At 40.0% G+C, this 11901-nt stretch overlaps 1 protein-coding gene across 4 annotated transcripts; it reads right to left on the bottom strand.

Annotated features, from left to right (window-relative positions):
• Positions 1-251: 251 nt before the first annotated feature.
• Positions 252-10037, bottom strand: LOC139418704 (CDC-like kinase 4b). 4 transcript variants are annotated; one of them, XM_071168355.1, is made up of 13 exons: positions 9909-10037; positions 8630-8787; positions 7502-7730; positions 6801-6891; positions 6399-6465; positions 6192-6308; positions 4907-5073; positions 4399-4493; positions 3936-4065; positions 3777-3859; positions 1513-1592; positions 1287-1377; positions 252-973 (listed from the first exon to the last, which is right to left on the bottom strand). In XM_071168355.1, the coding sequence occupies exons 2-13, from the start codon at positions 8785-8787 to the stop codon at positions 824-826; spliced, it is 1458 nt and encodes a 485-aa protein (XP_071024456.1). In that variant the 5' UTR covers positions 9909-10037; the 3' UTR covers positions 252-823. The 4 variants fall into 4 exon arrangements, with proteins under 4 accessions (XP_071024456.1, XP_071024455.1, XP_071024458.1 ...); XM_071168354.1 differs by lacking the exon at positions 9909-10037 and adding an exon at positions 8891-9093; XM_071168357.1 differs by lacking the exon at positions 6801-6891 and having other exon boundaries at positions 8891-10035.
• Positions 10038-11901: the final 1864 nt, after the last annotated feature.

Here is an 11901-nt window from a genome sequence, read left to right as displayed (position 1 = left end):
TGCCAAATACCATTCTTAGCACTCCCCGAAGTCACTTCAATAAAAATAGGCTGCCTGAGAATTCACCTCTAGAATAATGGTGAATAAATGCATGAAAACCTGAATGAAACAAATTACTCTTATTCAAAACAAAGCAAAGTAATAATATTCATTGATTTGACATAATCCATTAAATGGTACTGTACTTTGAAAAAAAATATTGAAATATAAAATGAACCATTAATGGAAAATAAAGGGGGTGGATTGAAATGTCACACTCAATGTTATTTATTCAAATGTTGTATCAACAAATACATTTTAAAACTTATCAAGGAAAGTGCACTTGTCTATTTCAAATCCCATCTCTTGCATGTGTGGAACTGGAATCTAGTCATGGGATGTTGTATTGCCATCAACTGGATAAATAAGACTACTACAAGTAGACCAATAGACTGCATTCTTATCACTGTCTTACTGACCATAGTGCCTTGAAAATTACCAGAAAATATGTCTAGCAATCAATCAACTTTAAAGAGCAATCATATTTTCCCGATGACAATATTATGTCAAATCAATTAATCTGAAGTAAAAAAAAGAAAAGGGGGGGTTAGTTCAATGTGAAGGAACACAATTTTGAGAACATAGTAAACACATTTATTCACAAATCAAAAGGGATCAAGAGGATTCACAAGTTAAATAAATTAAATCTGAAGGAAGCAGGCAGGTAAACTCAATCGGTATGTAAACAAGGGTAATAATCTCATAGATAGCGGACTGATGCAGTCTATAGAAGTCTCCCTTGGAGTAGAGACATGTAGAGTAGTGAGTGCTGTGGTCTTCAGGGTCACTTTTTCCTCTCCTTCCTCATGGGGTGGAAGAATGGATGCCAGATGGCCTCTTCCAGGGTGAGCCTCCTGGACACGTCATACTCCATCATACTGTGGATCAGGTCAAATAGCTGCTCGTGGTCTGAGCTCCTGGAGGACATGTATTGCTAAGGGGACAAGAGAAACGGTACATATTAGAAACAGCATTTAGTTGTTGTACAGTATTTCATGTGTGAAGATCAATTGAGGTTGTTCCAGCGATTGTATTGTGGAATTTCTGATTCACAAAAAGGTGCTTGCTAGTTGCTACTGAATTGATTGATTTTTTATAAACTAGTAAAAAACTTTTTTTTTTAAAGAACACAGTACATACATTTTATTAAACTTGACAGGGACAGTACAATCAAGTCAGTGACTTACTTCCATTGGGGTCCCTAATGTGCATGGTGTTTATCATACATATAAGTGTTTGAGTTTTACCTTGAGTGGTTTGCAGTGCTTCCTCACATATCTCCCTGAGGAACTGTGTTCATCCCAGTCCAGCCGGTCATGATGCACATACCGCCGCTTCCTGGGGGACAATTTAAAAACATACATTTACACACTCTTAATTGACAACAACCATTTGTCAATGATCATGTAAATCTGCATCTTGAAATTGACTCAGGTTTATCAACCAAAAATCATTAACAAACACTAAACATACTTAGTTTTCTGTAGTAGGTGGACAGGTATGGGCCCCAGAACCCTCTCCATCATGGCCAGGTGTTCTTTGCTGTCATGCGTCTGAAATTTCACAAAGTTAAAGTCCCCCCCAAAATTGAGCCTGGTCCCAGATCTGTTTGTGCTTTTGCCTACTCCATTGTCATGCCAAAACATGGCATGACAATTCCAGGAGATGGTAAGAGTAGAAATAAGGTTGTTATGGTGACTGTGTTACCGCTACAGCAGCAGTCAAAAGTCATGACTGCAGTCAAATTCTATGTGACCGCTGAGTCAAGGTAACGAGGCTTCTCCAAAACTGCGCTATGCCGCCGCTGATGGTAATTAGTAGCTTACCAAACTTGCTAACGGCCAGTCGCTAATGGCCTGGTACTCAGCGCTCTATTGTCCCTCTAATCACGCTGACGTCAATGCAAATGCAATCAAAAATCTAATCAAACCCTTCATGAGAGCCCTGGCATTCACAGTTTGAGTGAATTAGGGTTGCCCGTGGCGCAGCCAGAGCCAGCTCCTCATAGCTGGCTGATGCATGGAATGAAATAAAGTGTTTCTATAATAAGCCCAAGTTGCGCAACATTTCTATAGGCTATGTAACTGTGAGAAAAGCTGATGGCCTCCATTAAAAAGTGGATCCATCAGCTTTCCATAGGCTAGGCCTACTTTATTTATTTCTCAACCTTCCTAATATTCAGCACATTGCTTTGCTTTACAACTGGAGTAGCCTACCCGGCTGGCATGAAAATGAACTGCGGGAAAAGCGTCCTCCATTCAATATTTAAGTGCATACGGATGACATGTCTTTTTCCCCCCCCCCGCCCCGACAGGTGCGTGACATTTGCACATTTTCAATTCAAACTAATAGTCTGAGGGGTTAGAATATTATATATTATATTATATTATAATATTATCACCTTTGAAGGCAAGAAGCGGCGCATACATTTTTTTGCACCTTTTTCAAAGCAGTCGCAGGCATCACGTAGCCTAGTTCATAGGTCTAAATGTTTTGATAAGGTTTGTATCACAACTAAAGTGGCCGAATAACTAAACGTAGCCTGTAGACCCCTGGAACAGGGTGGTTCTTATGAGCCCAGTCATGTGCAATCGCATGTGAAAACAGTTTTGACTAGTCACTATTTAAAAAAGAGGATCCCCGCATTCCTCGTGCTGCAATATTATTTGCTCAATTCTTAAAATTAAGCACATGAATCTGCTTTACAACTGGTGTAGGCATATACTTTTAATTTTTTTTAAATAAACGCACATAACCTACATTCGCTATTCCGAGTGCAGGCTAAGGATGACATGTTACATTTTTTGGTGGGCCATTCTAAATCCAAAATACTTCCACACATTAGTAGACTATATGTAAAAGACCGGATTAAATTGAGGATAGTCTGATGGGTGACAATATTATCAAGTGCTCATCTAATTTCGAATAAGAGAAATAGGCGAATTGAGATCGCGTGTGACTATTACTGTAGGTCCTGCCTTGGGCCAATCGGTAATTTTGTAAATGAAGGATCTCTAAGGCAAGATACATCATTCACACAAGTTTCGTCAAAATCGGGCCAGTGCTGTCAGATATCGCATGTGACTAACGTACGAACGGAAACTGATCCACAGTCCCCTCCGAGTTCATGGGGGAGAATTAACTTTGTTAAGTGCTCAACACAGAACAGCCGCATGTGCACACACCCCCGGAAATCATTTGGGAAAAATATACATTTATATTTTATTAAGCTGTGTTCAATTATATTCTTCTTACTATAAAATAATGCCAGAAGAATTAAGCAAATTTTGTCTGCTATATAAACTAGTGCAGCCCACGGCAATATGGCATAGCCAGATCAGGGCCTAATATAAGGACGACTCAGAATATGCCATTCTACTCTTCTGAAATAGGCTACATTTTCATCAAACCATAATGTTTCTTTAGACCTGCCCAAAATAAATAATGGATTTATTGTGTTGGTGTAGGCTGTATTAAGTGGTATTTATTAGTCTCCACATCAGTAGCTTGTAGGTTGTGTGGAAGCCCGGAGATGCTAAACATGTTTATGTTAATTAATGGTAATTTACCATCTGACTGGCAGTTATTTGCATGACAGTCACCAGCTGACAATTTCATGACCGCCACAGCCCTAAGTAGAAAGACTGGCACCCAGGCTACAAAAATGCCAGGAAGGCAATTGTATCAATACAAATATTTTTGCTGAAAGAAACTCCCTCTACTGCTCCTGTACCTACCTGGAACAGTGTTAACCCAAGATAGTACTCTAGGAGAATGCAGCCCAGACTCCACACATCACATGACTGATTCCACCCCAGCTCTGTGAAAACAAACATTACAACAATTTAGACTTGCATTCCTCACTTTCACCAACACATTGGTTTCTCGCCACTTACCAAGGATGACCTCCGGTGCTCTGTAATTGCGGGTGGAGACCACAGAGGTGTGGTGCTCATGGTCAAAGGTGGCGTTACCAAAATCCACCACTTTCACATCTAGGTTCTTCAAAGTTCTCTCATCCCGTTTCTGCATTTGAAAACACAAGACACTTATTACACGCTGTCTGCTGCAGCAGTCCATACTGACTGGAGGAGACTGGGTAGGGGTGTGCCAATCTGGACCTACTGACTGAAGGGACTGGGTAGGGGTGTGCCAATCTGGACCTACTGACTGAAGGGACTGGGTAGGGGTGTGCTGATCTGGCTATACTTGTATTTATAAATTGTTAAACCATTGACAGTTGGATTGGATGATACGCATGACTGGAAAAACGGAAGTGTTTTAAAATGCTTAAATAAAGGTTGTCAATATCTAAATAGCCTATGTGTGCTCTCAACTTGCAATGGTCAGTCAACTTACCATTTTGGCATTGTATTCCATGTCATAGTCAGAATTGACAAAGAGAATGTTCTCTGGCTTCAGGTCAGTATGGGTCAGTTTATTTCGATGGAGAACTATAAAACAAAAACGAGTGTAGGTGTTAAGATACCTTCCTTTGTTCCTAACTTCCAATTTACATAAATAAAACTATCCACCATCTGATGGTATAGAGCACACCGTGCAAGTTAATGATTTCAAATTAAGATAATTAGTATTAGGTTATTCAAATTCCACGACACGATGTTCAACTCAATATACAGAAATAGAACTTCCCATTTCCATGTTGCTTTTTCTAAAAACATCAAGCTGTATATGGTATCTATTTACATTTAACCAGAAAAGTCCCATTGAGACAGGGAGTCTCTTTTACAAGGGAGACCTGGCCAAGAAGGCAGCAGCAGTCATCACAACAAGAGACTATTCGGCCTACAGGGAAAAAAAAGGTACACTCATCCTGAACAGAGTTTTGCACCAGAGTTTTACTCACAGGACACAGCTCTGAAGATCTGGTAGGCCATGTGTCTGATCTGGTCCACAGTGAAAGGCATGAAGCCGTTCTCCTTCAGAAAGTCAAAAGTGCTGAGACCCAGAAGCTCAAACACAATGCAGATGTGGCCATGGTAATCGAACCAGTCCAGCATACGCACACAGCCACTGTATGAGGGCAATAAGAAAACACATTAACACAAATATTCCCTCTTTTTTTGGGACACTGAGCAAAGTTTTGGTCTTGTGAGTGGAAACTTGAACATTGTGAGAATTTTGTGCAACTTTCGGCACACGTTTACAATGAACACAATACCCTTACAGTTTTAGACAGTGGCCAATTTGAGCATAATGTAGGCCTATCAACAAAACCAATGGAGCAAATCCCATAACATTTTCACATGGAAATAGCTTTTGATTTATATGATGTAGCTTACAGTAGCCTATATGTGCTGTTCAATGTAGGCCTACATTGCATGAGATTTTTTAAAATGTTTTTACATGAAGGGCTTGACATTAATTCATGATTTTTTTACTTGGTCTGTAACATCATGGGCCAAATAGGTGACTACACTGCATTGTGTTGTATGATGCAAAAAAAATAAAAACACTACTAAATATAATTAATTACCATACAATGAATTAGACAATGTAGGCTATCCCTCTGCCTGTTGGCTTATTTGCATATTAGAGGCCCGTCAAAAAACAAAACTGCCCCTTTAATTAAGACGTAAGCTTTTTTTTTGTTTTTTACCAGACTGGCTTTTCAAAGACAGCTTGAATTGTAACCTACATATTGCACTCTTGTAGGAAGCAGTAATTCCCCATTGCGGACCTATACTTAATTATAACTGAGCTAATAACTAGCAAAGAATATCAACAAATGTGCACACGCATGGCTATGTGCTCTGATCTGAAAAGCCCATTCACTCGCGAGTGATTGAAAGACCACTCGACGGCTACCCCTCTGCCTACAACTAAATTACAAACTCAATCTTGCAAAGTTAAATTTGTTTTGGTTTGTTGCATTGAAAAAAGGGGCTGATATGTTGTTTCAATCACAGAAAAAACAATCTATATAGTGCAAACTAATACGGCGAACTCAGTGAAGTTCAATCTCTTCCGTCGCCTGGCAGTCCTGGAGGAAGTGCGCAGCCACGCGCAACTTAGAGGGAACATTGATTACCACCTGTTTGTATATCACCTCCAATCAGCTAAGCAGTTGGTCAGAGGTATATAAGAATGTTGTAGGCTAAAATGTGTGTCCTTTAGTCCCGGTTGCTCACAAGGTTCTCTCGTCATCCAGGGAGTTCATCTGTTCCAGCACCTCTACCTCAGACATGGCAGCCTCCCGGTAACGATCAATGTTCTTAATGATCTTCAGTGCCACCCTCGTGTCATCACTACAAAAGCAGAGGTTGACAGAGAGAAGATAATGCCATGAGTGTAAACCCATTTGGTTGGCTTGAACAAGAAATAAAGATGTTACTTACTTCGGGTTGTCGATACATTCCACCACTTTCCCGAAAGCCCCTTCTCCTAAAGTGGATACAATCTCATCTAAAGGGGCAAAGGAGAAGCTGTTAGTACATCAGAACAGAGTATCTACAACAAGAACAGATAACTAGACTAACAGCTGTCTACACCACAGCTACTCACTCTGGCTACATAGCATGTGTCACTTCACTCCTATTACTAGGAAACTACTACAATAATAGTTCTCTAGCCTTACTGCTAATAGACGGATAGAGAGAAAAAAAAACTTCCAAATCTCAAAGCTTTACAATATTTCTTAAAATATTCCAATGCCCCGAAGCTATACCCTACCTACACTGACATAATTCAAACATACATCAGACAAAAGGGTTACAGAAAGAAAGGTTGGTGTTCTATACATCTTGCTTTTAGTACGAGTCCATTGTGATAGATCAGGTGACCCTCCTCATCATCCTCAAAACTTCTGGATCTCTTCCTGCGGTGACTCCTCTGGAGAGAGGGGGGGGGGGGTTCATGGCCAACAGGATCACCACCATGATCATCATAAACCCGCCAGAACCAGGCCAGAATGCGCCAATCATTCATTCAGCGGGAGGAAGTTGATGAGGGGGAGGATATTCGGCCCATTCAGAAACCCAGGCCAGGCCACGGCAGCAGCAATTTCAAATGCATCCCCGAGAAACGCACAGGTGCCACCATAATGTGTGTTACAGAAGAAAAACATGGCAACATATTTTCAGACATGACTCACAATAGAAGTTCTTTCAATAAATGATAAGAGTAGTTATACAACAGAAGTGCAGCGGAACATCATCCACGGTTCAATGGCTGAGTTTTATGGAAGCATCTAATATTTGTGCCGAAATAAATATCTTAATCCAAACTTTCATTCCAATCACTTAAGATTGAAATGATTGTTTAACATTATTTTTAATAATAAAGCATAGCACTATTTTGGAATACCAGACCAATTAGTAAAAATTATGCAAGTTCAAATAACCCCAATAACAAAATTATCAACCATAGATGATTACTGTTCTACTATGCAATCACCCAATTCCACAGACAGAAAGAGTTAGACAGGTGGAGAGTATCATACCGAGTCTGAGCGCCCCTGGCTGTGACGGCGGGAGCGGTGTCGTGTGTGACAGCTCTGGTGGCTACGGCCACTGCGTGCGGAGGATTTGCTGTAGTGGTGCCAGTCTCTGTTCCTCCGCTCCTTACACGTCTCACCCTTGGCCCCATCCCTCTCCTTGTCCCCATGGCTCTCTCGCTCCACACTGGGCTCCTGGGCTCTGCGCTCCAGCTTCTTAGAGTCAAGGTGACACCTGTAGTCAAGGTAGACTACAGTTAAAACAACCTCAACCTGGAAACTAAAAGTTCATATTCATTATTAAGTGGGAGACATTGCTTAATCACAGCAATCTTTTGATGGTTTGTATGATGGGATACAACTGCGATCATACACATGCACTGCAAGTGAAATTCTGACTGATCACCTTCATTGGCTCGACAAACGGCCACTTGCTAAGGATGGGAATAAGGGACGAATACAGAATACAACAGGGTTGTTGATAAGGTAATCTCAAGCGTGAGATATTATTCATCAGCCCTTGCAGCAGGGGTGTTATGTCTTGGCCGGTCAGGCGCCGGTAGGCAGCATCAGCCAAGTATTTAAAGACCTCCTTCCCCTCTCCGCCGACACCTATGTTATAGATCGGACTGCACAGTCATGCCTTTCCAACCTCTCACACACATTCCACATATATGCCTGGAATGGAGGTCATTCCCTCACCTGACGATGTTATAGTAGTAAATCCCACCTCTCAGCAAGAACACCATGGATTTATTGGTCAATACTGTGTTTATGATTGCATACTTGCATACTTGCATACTTGTTCAATGCAATCGTAAATAGACAAAAGTATATATACATTTTTAGGCCTATATAAATTGTAAATAGAACAAAATGTCAGTTAATGTCCATAAATACTATCCCTGTGATTGATTGTATAACTGTTTACAATTACTAGTCAGTGGTGTTTACATTTGAATTCCCCTTGCCATAATGAAAATGTTATATGTTCTGATAGAGGTTTTATGACAGCATCTTCAAGAATGTTGGCTGAACATTTTCAACAATGCTGACCCTAAATAGAATCAATGACATTCATTATTCATCTTAACTTGAATAGTTGATGGCACATGAGCAGAGTGCCTTATTTACCTTTCGTATGTTTTGTCGTGGTGGTACCGCCTCGGTCTCTTTTCCCGGTCACTGCTATGGGAACTTCGCCTCTGCCGTTTGCGAATGTCCTGCTTCTCGTCATAGCTATACTCCTCAACCCAGCCATCAGGGTGTCGCATGCGCTTGGAACGCCGCATCTGCCAAACAAGGAAAGGCAGTGAGTCTATGCAATAAAAATTAAGACTTCTTAGAAAGCCTATCCTCATGCATTCCTGTACATCTTGATTGTAAAATCCATACCAGCTGCAATGAAAGGAACGCGCTGCCCCTGGCATGGCTCTGGTGAAAAGCTAGCCTGACTGTCTGCTTGTCACGTCTCATATCGTGTCAGATGTGACTGGACTGTGGACATACTTCATTTCCGACTACAGAACAAAATGTATTAATACAGCTGAAGTAGGCTAACCCATGATTGGCTGATATACAGGACAGATGCTAGCTAAACGCTAGCTGGTATGTGTGATGCTGTTTAAATCGCTTAAAATCTACACATAAAAGTTAGCTGTGACATATCAGTAACGTAACTCGTTAACAGTGGCGGCAGGGTAGCCTAGTGGTTAGAGCGTTGGACTAGTAACCGTTCAAATCCCCGAGCTGACAAGGTACAAATCTGTCGTTCTGCCCCTGAACAGGCAGTTAACCTAGGCCGTCATTGAAAATAAGAATTTGTTCATAACTGACTTTCTTAGTTAAATAAAGGTCAAATAAAATAAAAAACACTTGGTTCGTACAACAGAATCACAAATCCCGCCTATTTCCACAATTTATTCTTCTTAAAATCTGATTTTAAACCTAAGCCCACCGCTAAATGTATACCCAAGCCTAACATTAAATTAAGACAATTAATGACAACCACAATTTAGTTTTTTTACGTGGCTGTGGTAACTAAGTTAGTGGAAACCACTTCCTTGTGTTATGTTAGCTAACTAACGCTAGCTAAGTGTTAACTAGCTATGTCAACAAACCAACAAATCACTACTGCGTTAACGTTAGCACACAACAAGTGGCTAACTAACGTTAGACAACTGTTTATCGTTAAGTTTCGATATGCCAATATCAGAGTTATCTTCAGGCAAGCTGAAAATAACACGAAATAAGCTAACATGCTGCAACTTCGACAGTTCTCGGAGCGAAGAGCATTGGCTAACGTTGATTGCTCGGTAGCTAACATTAGCTTTAACGTCAAGATGGTTTATTGCGCTTTTAAGTTTAATGTAATGAGCTTATATTTCGCTGTTAAACATAAAGACACCCTCACCTCAAACAACTGGTAGTCAAGTTCTGTAATAAGACCCTGTACTTTCCAGCCAAGCTAAGGGAACGATATTTCAAGTACGGTTGCAAATTATGTCACGACCACTGACTGATAAGTACTCAAAATACTCAACAAAAATGGCGACCGTGTGGTTTGGAACAAAGCACTCTGATGTCAGCGGGATGATGGGAAATGTAGTTCATAACGCTCACTCAACGCAGGTTTACTAAATTTCCACGTTGCCAAAATGTTTGACACTGACATATCCTTATTTCCAGAGTAAATATAAAACCAGTCTCTCACCTCAACTTAAAGGATAAATACAATATTGTATCCAGTTAACCCTGACCAGACAAAACTTATAAAAGGTTACATGCATTGCCCTCTCTCAAAATGAGTAGGCCTGAGGAATTTGAAAGAATCAAAAGATGTGTCCTTCCTTAATTAAGGAACATTCAGAAAATGTTGTTGGGGTGTATACAATGGTAACATGAAAAACATTTAAGCAAAAAGGCATGAGAACCTTTGGTATTGCCTAACAGTAGATCCTCCAATGAGGAGTTATGTCATGAGAAAAAAATAGTATTTTCCAGATGGTCATTCAGTGTTGACACAAATATATTGACCTGACTAACCCAGCTGATGCCATAAATAGTTTGTGTGTGTGTGTGGGGGGGGGGGGGGGGGGGGTGTAATAATTTGCTGGCAGGGTTTCATGTTTATGACCATCCCTTCAGCTATTATTAGCCCCTCTATTTTATGAATATCGTTGCAGCTTTGCTTACAGGTTTGTTTTTCAACCCAGCTGGTTCAAGTGTAAGCAGAGATGTACAGTCAGGTCTATAATTATTGGTACCTTTGCTAAAAGATGAGAAAAAAATACTGTATAAAATAAATACAAAAATGTTTTATGACATTGGAGAATACATTGGGAGAGATCTTGACCATTCCTTCATTCGGGAATCTTTCCAGATACTTGATATCCTTCGTCTGCCTCTTATGGACTGCCCTCTTTAATTGAAACCACAGGTTTTCAATGGACTTCAAGTCGAGACTGAGATGGCAAAATGTTGATTTTGTGGTCTATTAACCATTTATTTGTGGATTTTGATGAAAACCCTAGAGTGTAAGCTGGGGAAGGGAGTTGGTTTAATATGGTCATACCAAAGATCCTTATCTGTCTGATTTACAATTTTAAGACCACTTAAAAAGGTATCATATTTTTTGGGGGATGAAACGTTGAATTTGGTATTACTGCTATTAGCCAGTAGAAACACATTGAATAACAAATTCCCTACATGGAACAACATATAGTCCAAAAAACGATCAAAAGGAAGTTTGTTCTGAAATGTCCGTCCTATATCTGAGAGATAAATATGTTGTTTTTACATTCATTTATCCCTTTATTTTTAGGCACTAATACATTGCCGTCGGAAAGTATTCAGACCCCTTGACTTTTTCAAATTTTGTTACATTACAGCCTTATTCTAAAATAGATTTTTTTTTAAATGATTATCCTTAGCAACCAACCAACATATCCCATAATGACAAAGCGAAAACACAGGTTTTGAAATTTTAGCAAATGTATAAATATATATATTTTTTTACTTATTTACATACAGTAACAGTCAAAAGTTTGGACACACCTACCCATTAAAGGGTTTTTCTTTATTTCTACTATTTTCTACGTTGTACAAAACTAAAGACATCAAAACTAGGAAATAACATATATTGAATCATGTCGTAACCAAATGTGTTAAACAAATCAAATATATTTTATCTTTGAGATTCTTCAAAGCAACAAATTTGCTTTGAAGACATCGTTGCACACTCTTGGAATTCTCTCAACCAGCATCACCTGGAATGCTTTTCCAAAAGGAGTTCCCACATACGCTGAGCACTTGTTGGCTGCTTTTCCATCACTCTGCGGTCCAACTCATCCCAAACCATCTCAAATGGGGTTGAGGTCGGGTGATTGTGAAGGCCAGGTCATCTG

Source organism: Oncorhynchus clarkii, chromosome 10 (genome assembly GCF_045791955.1).
Source record: "Oncorhynchus clarkii lewisi isolate Uvic-CL-2024 chromosome 10, UVic_Ocla_1.0, whole genome shotgun sequence".
Lineage (NCBI taxonomy): Eukaryota > Metazoa > Chordata > Actinopteri > Salmoniformes > Salmonidae > Oncorhynchus > Oncorhynchus clarkii.
The sequence above is the reverse complement of the archived record's forward strand: the minus strand, read 5'-3'. Positions and strand labels throughout refer to the sequence as shown.

Bases quoted from the DNA above. Each gene is read 5' to 3' on its own strand.
- LOC139418704 (XM_071168354.1), bottom strand. From the start codon at position 8,971: ATGAGACGTGACAAGCAGACAGTCAGGCTAGCTTTTCACCAGAGCCAT. The intron at 4,494-4,906 runs GTGAGTAAAACT...TTTGTTTTATAG, and splicing joins GATCTTCAGAGCTGTGTCCT to TTCTCCATCGAAATAAACTG. The intron at 3,860-3,935 runs GTAAGTGGCGAG...TTGTTTTCACAG, and splicing joins AGCACCGGAGGTCATCCTTG to AGCTGGGGTGGAATCAGTCA.